The following is an 11,815-nucleotide window of genomic DNA, read 5'->3' on the forward strand; positions in this document are numbered from 1 at the left end:
ATAAGAACGGTATATAGTATATATGTAGCTACACTGTGACAAATATGACCAACACATAAGTCACCTCGCTGTTATACATACCGGTAGCTGATGCCCATCTAGCTAGACTCTGTTGTTACCCTCATCGAAATCTTCAGCGTCCATTGCCTCATGTGAAGCCTTATAATCATGCGGAATGTGCGTTCTATCTGGACAAGATAACGCGCTGATGGGCGCCTTAGAAAAAAGAGCTAACCATTAATCCCTGTTACAAGTTGGGCGGTTGCTCGTTAGGTGACCTTGCCTCTAAACTATCGCAAGTCGACCTAGAGATAAAAGGGTTGTAATCACGAACCATTCGGAGTAACAGGCATAATATGTCAGATCAGAATGCGGAAATTTACTTGTAGTTTCAATATGAACGCCTTTAACGTACTGGCACCCGTGGTATATCCCATGCATATATGCTTCTCTCCAGAAATTCCTGTACAAACCCTTGGTACTGCAATTCTTACATCCAAAATATCCAGAAGCTGCTCTCCCTATCTCAATGTGTCTGTCGTCTCGTCTCCTCCATAATATTCTATATTTTGTGTCGACATCCAATCATACAAAGTAAAAATTAAGGGGCACTGGGATCAAGGCTGCCCTCGGTTCTCGCCTTGCCGACCTCCTCAGCCCACAGTCGCTCTTCCTTCTTGAGCTCGTGCTGGACGTAGAAGATGGTACAGGCAGCCCAGATACCAGCCCAGACGAAGGGCATGGACCAGCCGATGGCGTAACCGATGTCGTGGTTGTACAGACCGAACACGAGAGCCGTGGTGAGCACGGCGCAGCCCTCAGCGCCAAAAGCCCAGAAAGCCCCCAGCCGACGCAGCATGGCGCGGAAGACGTGCGACGCGGCGTAGCGCTTGGCCAGGGCCGCGCGGAACTCGGTGCCTCCCGAGCCATCGACAGCGCAGATATCCTCAATCAACGGGTAGATACCCGGGCGCAGCTGCGACCCCTTGGGGATCGAGGAGATGCGCACGGGGGCGGGAATGGCGAAGTAATGCATCACGTCCATGATGATGAGGACGGTGCCGAAGACAAATAACATGGTCGCCGGCGGCATGGACAAGAGGCGAATATAACGAGAATCGTCTGCAATGGAACCACTGGTCATATATGTTAGTAAGATGATAGGACAGGAAGTGATGATGATGGAGTGACTTACATGATGAGTTCGATCATGACAACGATCCAGGCGAAACTGAACCACCAATGGAACCAATCCAGGTACCAGCGACGCGCACCCAGGACAGCGCAAGTACTGTCCTTGCGGTATAGCCGCCAGAAGCGAACAAAGTACTCGAGGATACTAGCACCGCCAATGGCCGCCGTCACAATAGAGAAAACGGCGTTGGCGCTGAGACGCTGGTCATCCGGATTACCAGGCCCAACGCCATACCAAAGACCGAAGTAAAGACCAATTGGCATGACGACGCTGTCAAAGACGATGATGGTCCAGAAAATGGCGATGAAAATGATGCGCTTCGTCGTTCGGATCGTGTACCCCAGGCGCGGGGGCTCGAGCTCGATGGGGGAGGCACGCCTGCTCTTGCCGCCTCGGGGTCCTGGACCAGCCCTGCAGCGGCCGCGGCGTTGGGATCCGGATCAGCTGTTGCTGCTGGCCTAGCAACACTGGGCAAAGATGTGGTGCGACCGCTCTCATCTCTTGGCAGTTGCGACGACTGCCGTCCGTCTCGTGCCATCTGCGTCGACTGCCTTCGTGCATAGTGCAGACTCTGCCTGGCGAAAGGCCCGTCGTATCGCCGGTCGAATTCCTCACTCTGGCGGACCTTTCTCCTGCTTCCGTATCCACTTCCACCAGACATGTCGGACGGGTTGGCAGCATTGTACGCGCTGGGTCGCTGCTGTCGGTCGGAATTATGATGGGTCATGGGCGGTACAGCTGGGCGGCCCTTGTCGTCGCGGCCGGCGGCATCTGCCGCGGCAGCATTCGGCAGGCTGCGGGTTCGTTGGTTGCTACCGGCAGCTTGTGTCCCGGAAGCTGTGTCGGCAGCGTGGGAGGACATATGCGGATTCGTGCGATCCGTCATCTGGTGACTCTCCTGTGCGGCCTCTGTAGTGGTGTTACTGGTAGATGGCGCCACCATCGGTTTCTCGTCGTCATGAGCCATTGTTGTCGCGTTTGGCCAGGAAACCACGGCTCATTCCTTTGCCAATTCGTATCGCTGCTTAGTCCAATGGGCTGCAAGAACGGGAAATCCCTTTGATGGATTGCGGTCGCTGTTTCCGATGCAAAATGGGAAATAAGACCCTCGGGGATTAACACCGAAAACCTGGCCGGAATTACGCCACGCTAAATTTCAATGGGTGAATCAACGTGTAAATCGCGATAGCGATTGGACATGGACAGGAGAGGAAAAAAAGAAAGTATGGAGGAGGTATCAAGGGCTGCAGAAAACGGTATTATCCGTACAAGTAGGAAAAAGTAATTGAGTGTTGGATGGACGACGTGATGTTGACGAGTAGAGGGCGATCGACTCGGGGCCCATGAATGATGCATCCACTTGCGATCCTTTTGGGAAAATATTTGGACAGTGATGTCATCGCCCTCAAGCTTGAAGCCTGCCCGTGTGCGCGCCAAGCCCCGTGTCAGCCCACTGTGTGCGCACCCACTCCAAACACGCCCCCAGACTCTGCCGGGCCAGGGGTCCCACGGTCCGGAACCTGCGAAACGACAAGACGATCGCGATGACTTAATTGCCTGGCCCTGCACTTTTCTCTCATTTCGCCGTCGCGTCTTGCTCGGACTAAACCCTCCTGGTTTCCAGGCTTGGCCTTACTTGGCCCTACTTGGCTTCCGCTTGGCTGATGTCGGACTTTCTAATTCCCAGTGCAATTCCCCGATTGGTTTGGCACGTTGGACGGCCGACTTCTTAAATCCCACATGGCATCGAGGTCCAGAATAGCGCACAGTAGCACAGGTAGGAACGGAACCTAATCGCCATGGTTCGTCGCAGTTTTGGCCCAACTCAAATGCGAAAGAAGAGGCTCAAAACCCCCCTCCAGGCACGGTGTCACGTTTCAATTTGGATGTGATCAGTGTCGACGAAACCTATCGTACATGTAGTCTATTTCAAACTTTCGTTTTCTGCTTCTGATGATGCAAGAACCACACCGTCCTTGGGACGCGCGATATCGTCATCGTCGACCCTTTTTCGAATCCCCACGGTCCGTTCCGCTCAAAATACGACGACAACCCACCGCGCGGTGAACCGTTGTTTGAATCGTGACCCTTTTCAGCCTGCCAAGAAGAGAGCGACATTGATAGGGCCCGCACACCTACGGGCCGGAGATAGGGCAGACCCGTCGGCGCGTTCTACTTATCATACCTACCCCCTTTGCTAGCCATGGCGAAATATGTTCATCGTGTCGCTTGCCCTCGCAGCCCCAGCTCGACATCGGCCCGAGGGAATTGGCCTTCACTGATGCGGGCCCGGAGAGTCTGAGTCTACCGGGTGAATTCCGTGAATGAAGTCCTGCTGGGGTTTGACTTGTGTCCTCAGCAGCAGCAGTACATTGGGCATGATGCTTCTCTATCTTCGCCCACACAGGCTCCATGGGGCCACCTGCGATCGCTCAGGAACATGCAAGTCTTGACGCCGGGTCACCGCTGCGATCTCAGTGATTCCCTGAAGTAGCACGGCCTGCCTGAAATGGTGTCCGCCGCTACCGTAGCCCCCCACGCGCCATGCTCCACTACGTCACTCCGCGGATGCAGGCGATAATATCCTACAACAACTAGTCTGCAAAGAAAACATACCTGATGTGATATGAAGAGCTGCACTTTCCCCAGTTGTTCGTCTCTATTTATACCTGACCCATCCAATACATATTGTTGTGGGAACCTAAGCAAAGCAACGGACTGACAAGCAACAGTCTCGTGGTCCTCTGCATCATGGCGGGCTGTGTTCGAACCCTGGGCCGTGGGATATGCATATGTGCTTATTACCTTCATCAGGTCAGATCTGGAGGGTATGCATGGTGAACCCGCTGGGTGCGTTTCGTTGATCCAACATCTCCAGAACTGGAAGACTTGTAGGTACACTATGACATGTCACCTTGCTTTCTACCATGTAGTTGGCGTACTTCTCAAATGTCTTGCGTGTGTGGCAGCATGCTGGCCAGGTTGTAGCTCACCCCAAACCAGCTTCCCTTCTGTCGGCATGTCTCTCTTGTGTCGCCAGGCCTGCATCCCACAGGAGGGAGGATATGCCATACTTCTCCTGTTCTCCTTGATCGACTATGTGTGGATGCTCGTATGATATTCCAACGACAGCAAATCCGAGGGCGTACATTGCTGTATCATTGAAAGCTGTAGCATTATGTACCCGACAGCGCACAGTTGCGAACGGTTTTCTCAGTTCCAAGTTGAGTAAATATGTACATGCTCTCTCATGGCGTCTCTTTCTGGGCAATTATCACCTCGCTCGCAGAGCGAATTTTTCGGAATAAAATCATTGCCATTCTCTCACAGCCATGTGCCATACTGCCCGAGGGGAGATACCCCAGCAACATGGCTCGTCCAGGGAGGAGTCATGAACGCATCCACCATTTGCAAGTAATACCTTGGCTGATTTCGCTATGCTGATGATCAGCTCGCGCTCCAAGAACAACATAGACTTACCTCGTTTATGCAATAGGCAACATATCTTCTTGGATGAGTTCAACGGAGCCTCGGCCAATCTTTTATAATTTCGAAGATAAAAGGTACGATGTCGCCCGCTCGTCGACAGCCTCTGCCTGTTTGATCCGCCCGCGGACGTAACGAATCATGCATATACCGAAGGTGAATCACTGGAATATGGAATTATCCAAGGAAGCGTAATGCGAAAAATAAAAACTCCATTTCTGGATTGTAACAGTCCTGCATAGTATAACTGTCCTCCCACCTAATATAATGCCCGGGGGAACGCCGTAAACGCCGATATTTGACATCGTTCATGTCTTCTCTTGCCAAACCAGGTCGATCTACGGCTCACCCAGCAGTCGCGCTGTAACGTCACCCATATATGCCTCCTCGAGGATGTAGTCGTCGCCATTGTTCTTATCAATGCCGACGAACGTGAAAGCCTCGATCACACGCGGGACATCGAAGCCCATGCTGACGAAGCGGTTCACCAGCTCTCTGTTATAGCCGTGGTATTGGGCCTCGTCGATCTCTTGTGTGGCCAGGTTGGTTCGCGGTCGGACGCCCTGGAACTTGGTATTCCGCGGGGCGCCGGCGTGTGATACAGCCCACTCGTGAGCCTTCCAATTGAAGCCATCGGGGTCGGACATCATCATGCGAGCGACCTCGGCATCCTGAGGATCCTTAGGTTCGGGGCTCTCGAGCAGCGACTGGAGGGAGAGGAGGGACGACTTGATGGTCAGGACGGGCGACCAGGCAGTACTGAGCGTGTCGAGGCAGATAGCTCCCTATAATACGCAGAATCAGATGGTTAGCCAAGTGCTGCTTCTTGCAGAGAGGGGCATGCGTGAGAACTGGCGTACGGTCTGACTGCTGATGTTGGGATGCCAAACTTTGGTGTCGAACTTCATCACAGGCGGGCGGAAAGGGTACTCGGTCGGGATGCGGACGTCGACGACGAAGCTGCCGCCTTCGTATGGGGTGCCAGGGGGGCCGGGGATGGTGGCCTTGAGGTGCGTCAGGTCGCTGGAGTCGGCGGACTCGGCTGTGATCTTGCTGGTGGTGTCGGCTTTGATGTCGGCCAGCTCTTTGGCGATACGCCGGGTTCTACTCGAAGTAGCCATGCTGTTGTGCTGCTGCTGTTCTCGAGTGGCAGTAATGGAAAAGAACAGATGTTGGAAAAAGAAGAGACGAAACCAAGAATGTCGCCGTCAGTTGAAGGGATGGGTGCCGAGGCTTGTTGAGCTGAATGTTGCTTTTTTGTATCTCACAGCTGCCCTGGGCAATATTGGGGACTGGGCGATGGAGGGGTTGTTCCTTCCCACTGGAGATGGATTAGGTAGTGGGGAAAAATGCAGCAGGATGTCTTGGGTGGATGTAAAGTCTGTCCGTTGGCCTGGCCCCTGCCTCCAGCTTCAGAATAGGTGGCATGCAACGACTGGAAAAGTAGCAGTGGCGGTTCAGCCCCAAACAGAGACATTTGCACCTGAATGTTTGGCTGTTTAGGTTTAAGCAAGCACCTATCAGTTCTTGGAGTGCAGAAAGGAGGCCACAGAGATGATAGTCACAAAATCAGGTATCAGACTGAACAACTTCTTCAGTCTCAACCTACTACAGGTCAGAAATCAGATGCTGGGTATAAAATAATCAGGGAGCATTGATGCCACATATCTGATGTCATGTCTCGACTTGCATGCATGGCGTAGGTAAGGTACTATGTGACATTGAACTAAACTGCTGGTTCGTACGGCTGCTTCATGCCCAAGATGGGTGCCATACCTGGGCCATTGCAGATGACACCGTTTTAAGCCAGCCGTTCAGTCGTTGGCTGTTCCATCATAAGTTCACCAGTTTCCAATCATCCCGCCGTAGGCCGGCTACTTCACTTTGTGCCGATCAGCCTGTCTTTTAGTTCCTTCCGGAATACAGAACAATTTCAAATGGGCAGGCGTAAGACGTAGCCGTCATGACCTGGCAAGATCAAAGATCGGATAGCTGTAATATAATGTGGGGTTAATGAGGGGTGGAGGGTTATCGATAAGAGGTCTACCGCTACAATCACTGTAACTTTTTCCTTACTCCCCCGCCAAATTCCCATAATTGGCAATCCACACTCCATTCGAATTTGGTCGTACACCATCTCCGTCCGACATCATCGCACGAGCCGACGTGATCAAGATGGCGACGACAACCGTCACGACCACCGCGACCATCCGCAAGAAGGATGCCAATCTCCCGCCCGAGAACGAGCGCTTCTTGCGCTGTTGCGCCGACGTCGCCAACGCATTGATCGAAGACTACGAATCCTCCAAGGACCCCAAGGCCCCCAAGAAGGACATCAACCTTAACAGTCTGCGAGCCAAGCTTTCGAGGAAGCACAAGCTCCCGAACCTGCCACCCCTGACGGCGATTATCGCCGCCGTGCCAGAACACTACAAGAAGTATATCTTGCCCAAGCTGGTGGCGAAGCCGATTCGTTCGTCGTCTGGTATCGCCGTGGTGGCTGTCATGTGCAAGCCCCATCGCTGCCCGCATATCGCATACACTGGAAACATCTGTGTATACTGCCCCGGCGGCCCCGACTCGGATTTCGAATACAGTACACAATCGTACACCGGATATGAGCCCACCTCGATGCGCGCCATCCGGGCGAGATACGACCCTTTTGAGCAGGCTCGCGGCCGAGTCGACCAGCTCAAGTCCCTCGGTCACTCGGTTGATAAGGTTGAATACATCATAATGGGCGGCACCTTCATGTCTCTAGCAACCTCCTACAGAGAAGAGTTCATCTCGCAACTACACAATGCCCTGAGCGGCTACCAAACGAATAACGTCGACGAGGCTGTCGAGGCCGGCGAGATGAGCAATTCCAAGTGCGTAGGAATCACCATTGAGACAAGGCCGGATTACTGCCTTCCTTCCCACTTGACGGATATGTTGCGGTATGGGTGTACACGTCTGGAAATCGGTGTTCAGTCCCTTTACGAAGATGTTGCGCGCGATTCCAACAGAGGACACACCGTTGCCGCGGTTGCCGAGACTTTCTGTTACTCCAAGGATGCCGGTTTCAAGGTCGTCTCTCACATGATGCCCGACCTTCCCAACGTCGGTATGGAGCGTGATATGGACCAGTTCCGTGAATATTTCGAGAACCCTGCCTTCAGGACAGACGGTCTGAAGATCTACCCCACCCTGGTCATTCGGGGCACGGGCTTGTATGAGCTTTGGCGCACCGGTCGATACCAGAACTACACTCCCAACGCCCTGGTGGACTTGGTGGCCAGGATCTTGGCATTGGTTCCGCCGTGGACGCGTATCTACCGTGTCCAGCGAGATATCCCCATGCCGCTTGTGACTTCGGGTGTCGAGAATGGCAACCTTCGAGAGCTTGCCTTGGCGCGTATGAAGGATTTTGGTACCACATGCCGAGATGTACGGACACGAGAGGTTGGAATCAACGAGGTCAAGCACAAGATCCGACCTAACCAGATCGAGCTGATTCGTCGTGACTACACCGCCAACGGAGGCTGGGAGACTTTCTTGGCTTACGAAGATCCCAAGCAAGACATCTTGGTAGCGCTTTTGCGGTTGCGCAAGTGCACAGAGAAGTACACGTATCGCGAGGAGCTTACAGGCCAGCAAACGAGCATGGTCAGAGAGCTCCACGTTTATGGTACTGCCGTACCGGTGCATGCCCGAGACCCCAAGAAGTTCCAGCATCAAGGTTTCGGTACCCTGCTGATGGAAGAGGCCGAACGCATTGCGATAGAGGAGCATGGAAGCGCCAAGATCAGTGTCATTAGCGGCGTCGGCGTGCGAAGCTATTACAAGAAACTGGGTTACTGGCTCGATGGACCTTACATGAGCAAATGGCTGGATGGTCGACCTCAGCCCGAGTCTTGAAGTTCCGGCTCGCATCTTTAGGACTTCAATCCCAAGGAGGGTTGCATGCTTCATCAAAAGGCCGAGCCGGCGTTCACGACCTTTGGAAGGATTCTTACAAACAACATGTTGGCATTAGCGGGGTTTCAGTGCAGCCCATTCCCCGAAAACCATGTCCACGAAGTTGCCCTTCCAAGCTGGGCCATTGCCAAAACACATGAAGGCATCGACCATCTTACGGATGGTTTCTTTCAGTGCGATATGCGCTGGAGAACTCTCCGGGGCCAAGGCGGCTTGCTCAAGGCGGCCGAAGATTTGATGCCCAAGCCTTTGTCGCACTCGCCTTTCGACATCTCTTGGTAACAGCCAGGCACTGATATCTTGACCCTCCGATGCATAGTCATCCTCGACCATGTTTCTCATCACCGCAAGCGAGCTCAGCTCAGTGGAACTTGTATATGTGCCATCAATGCGGCCGTCCTGCAGGTATTGATAACCGGCTTTTGCCATGTTGTGGATGAACTCTGGCCTGAGTCTGTTGAGTGACTTGGAATGGGCTGTTGAACGACCCAAAATTGCCTGCAGGTCTTTGCAAGATCTTGGATGATGCGTGTGCGTACACGCGTTGACGACATGATCAAGGACGCCCCAGAATAGCAGTCCACCAAGCGTATAACGGCCTCGGCCAACATAGGGTACCACGTCCTCAGATGTTGTGGTGATGTTTGTAGACCTCAACGGATCAAACCAGAAATTGCCGATGGTCATGGGTGGCCGGTAACTTCTGCTCCATGTGCCCGGCGAAACTGCCCAAGTCTTGGAAGCCCCGGCCTCGATCAGCTCTGAGGCGGATGCCGTGTCCTGTGTATTGGTGGAGGAAGAAGGATTCGGATGACCTGCTCTTGCATCAGGAAATAGTGCAACATCGTGAGCAGGTGAGGGTTCCAGATGCTTGGCTTCTATGCCTGCAGTATCCGCAGCGTGGCGGATCGCATCGAGTAGCTTAGGACTGTCATCGCTGCTCGTGGCTCGGACAATAGACTCAATGGCTTCCTCCAATCTCTTGTTCTCTTCCTGGATCGACAGCGCTGCTTTGGCTTGTCTTTTTCGGAAGGCAGCCTGTGCTTGGCGGCCGCGCTCCCGCCTCCGCTGGAATTTGTCAGCTTGGGAAATGTCCCGGCTTCGAGGTAAACCACGTAACACGGCAGGTTGCTCACCTTCAACTCCTGTTCTGCCTCCATATTCTCATGCAGACTTGTTACGTTGCCGGTGTTTTTTTATCTGTTCGGGGTGATGTTGGGTGTGAAGTTACGTGATTACACAATCCCCCCTGGGGGTCTCGGCGTGGTTTTGATGGGCTCCGGGCCTATTACTAAACGTCGGGACCCCTAGCTGGGAATTTTAGCGGGCCAATGTTGATGGGTGATGAATTGCTCCGATCACGTAACATCACTTCCGAAAGTAAGAACACCCAAACTCCTCCCCACCGAAGTGAAAGAATTGAATGCTAGATCCCGTCCAGGGCGCTCAGTTATCACCATCATCACATTAAACTGTTTAAAATGAGTTTACTAATGCGTCATTGGATTTGTCAGGAGTCAAAACATGGGCTAACTGGCTTGCTGGCTGGAATGAGACCTTCGTTGACCCTTTTGTGCGAGATGGCTTCAACTGGATATAAAAGGCAGCATTCTCCTGATGCGATGGTATTACTGGAGGTCCTTCCAACAGAGCAGTATATGTCAATTCTAGAATCGAACAAAGAGTATTTCCATCTCCAGTTTGGACTCACCATCCGAACTATCAGCCATTCTCCAACTTGACTCGTCTCTTCGGATCTTCAGAGCAAGCTTTCGCTTGCCTACTTCTCCGAGATACATTGCTCGACTGCGTTTGCTACTTTTATCTACATTGCCAATCGCAACCATCACCATCAACCATGTCAGCATCTAATTTGTCCACCGATGGCGACGCCCTCTTCCAGCAGTTATACCGACCGGTGACCAAGACCTACCGGACCAAGACCTACGCGGCCATCGACCCCTCGCGTCCAGCGCTGTCAAACCGCGGCAAGACGGCCGTGGTGGCCGGCGCCAGCTCGGGCATCGGTGCCGCCTGCGCCCTGTCTCTCGCCAAGTCTGGGGTCGACGCCATCGCGCTCTTAGCCCGTACGGGGTCCACGCTCAACCAGACAAAGACCACCATCGAGGCCCTGGGCCTGGGGACCCGCGTGTTCGTCTACACCGTGGATACGGGAGACGCCGCAGCGCTGAAGCAAGCTTTCGCGGACTTCGCTGGTGCCAGCAGCAGCAGCGACAACGACGAAAAGAAGGTCGACATCTTCGTCGCGAGCGCGGGGAGCTTGCCCGACCTCGTCTCGATCGAGGACGCCGAAGCCGACGAATGGTGGCGGGGCTTCGAGGTCAACGTCCGCGGCCGGTTCAATCTGCTGCGCGCCTTTGCGCCCGTCGCGGCCGACGGCGGGGTCGTGGTCCACGTCTCGACGGCGGCTCTCCACATGGCTTGTAAGCGCGGCAGTCCTTGTTTGCTTCTCACACCATATCTGTAGATGACTGACTTGGCTTGGCGCGTGCATGGAAAACAGACATGCCGGGTTATTCTTCTTACCGCGCCAGTAATTCCGCGGCCACTAAGATGTTCGAGTACTTCGGCAACGAGCACCCTGAGCTGCGTGTTGTGCAGATCCATCCGGGATTGATCCGCACGCCCCTGACTAAGAAACTTGTCTCTTCGTTCGAGGAGGCCGAGGGATTGCCATGGGATGACGGTATGTCTCTTTCTGCCTTTCTTCACTTCACCCCTCTGAATAACTACCCTTGGGGTTTCTTCAATGGATGAGCTCGAGCATTCTGGAAAGCCTCATATGCATATGCTAACGTTACTGGTTGGTACTCACAGTTGAGCTCTCGGGCGACTTTGTCAACTGGGCCACCAGCTCCGAGGCGGCGTTCCTCAAGGACCGGTTCGTTCACGCCAACTGGGACGTTGAGGAGCTCATGCAGAGGAAGGAGGATGTGGAGAAGGACCCTTTCCTTTTCATGGTCAGCCTTAAGGGCTGGGCTTAGCTGTCAGGTGTACTTGCCCCGCCGCATTCCTCATGCAGAGAGTAAGCAGTGCAGAGGACTCAGCCACAATGTGCCTCTTGAACAGCCATCATCGGGTTGCATTGATACGTAATATAAGTGATTTGATCCCGTCATCAATTCAGATAAGGCTGTCAGTGAACTTGGGAGG

The 11,815-nt window shown here is 53.6% G+C and overlaps 5 protein-coding genes across 5 annotated transcripts; 2 read left to right on the forward strand and 3 right to left on the reverse strand.

Moving 5' to 3' along the window:
* Positions 1-601: 601 nt before the first annotated feature.
* Positions 602-2,162, reverse strand: PG985_013962 (uncharacterized protein; the record flags this gene model as incomplete). Its single annotated transcript, XM_066833728.1, has 3 exons — positions 602-1,136; positions 1,196-1,606; positions 1,711-2,162. 3 exons carry the CDS (start codon positions 2,160-2,162, stop codon positions 602-604), a joined length of 1,398 nt encoding a protein of 465 aa, XP_066678468.1.
* Positions 2,163-5,019: 2,857 nt separating this feature from the next.
* PG985_013963 (ubiquitin conjugating enzyme (UbcA)) lies at positions 5,020-5,802 on the reverse strand (the record flags this gene model as incomplete). Its single annotated transcript, XM_066833729.1, has 2 exons — positions 5,020-5,466; positions 5,542-5,802. 2 exons carry the CDS (start codon positions 5,800-5,802, stop codon positions 5,020-5,022), a joined length of 708 nt encoding a protein of 235 aa, XP_066678469.1.
* A 1,054-nt stretch (positions 5,803-6,856) lies between these two features.
* PG985_013964 (Elongator subunit ELP3) lies at positions 6,857-8,581 on the forward strand (the record flags this gene model as incomplete). Its single annotated transcript, XM_066833730.1, has 1 exon — positions 6,857-8,581. One exon carries the CDS (start codon positions 6,857-6,859, stop codon positions 8,579-8,581), a length of 1,725 nt encoding a protein of 574 aa, XP_066678470.1.
* Positions 8,582-8,695: 114 nt separating this feature from the next.
* PG985_013965 (bZIP transcription factor domain-containing protein) lies at positions 8,696-9,801 on the reverse strand (the record flags this gene model as incomplete). Its single annotated transcript, XM_066833731.1, has 2 exons — positions 8,696-9,709; positions 9,778-9,801. The coding sequence occupies 2 exons, from the start codon at positions 9,799-9,801 to the stop codon at positions 8,696-8,698; spliced, it is 1,038 nt and encodes a 345-aa protein (XP_066678471.1).
* Positions 9,802-10,499: 698 nt separating this feature from the next.
* On the forward strand, positions 10,500-11,646 carry PG985_013966 (uncharacterized protein; the record flags this gene model as incomplete). The annotated part of the gene is made up of 3 exons (XM_066833732.1): positions 10,500-11,085; positions 11,166-11,348; positions 11,480-11,646. The coding sequence occupies 3 exons, from the start codon at positions 10,500-10,502 to the stop codon at positions 11,644-11,646; spliced, it is 936 nt and encodes a 311-aa protein (XP_066678472.1).
* Between the last annotated feature and the right edge of the window lie 169 nt (positions 11,647-11,815).

The sequence above is a fragment of the Apiospora marii genome (assembly GCF_038362585.1).
Source record: "Apiospora marii strain CBS 49790 chromosome Unknown utg000011l_segment0_segment0, whole genome shotgun sequence".
Classification (NCBI taxonomy): domain Eukaryota; kingdom Fungi; phylum Ascomycota; class Sordariomycetes; order Amphisphaeriales; family Apiosporaceae; genus Apiospora; species Apiospora marii.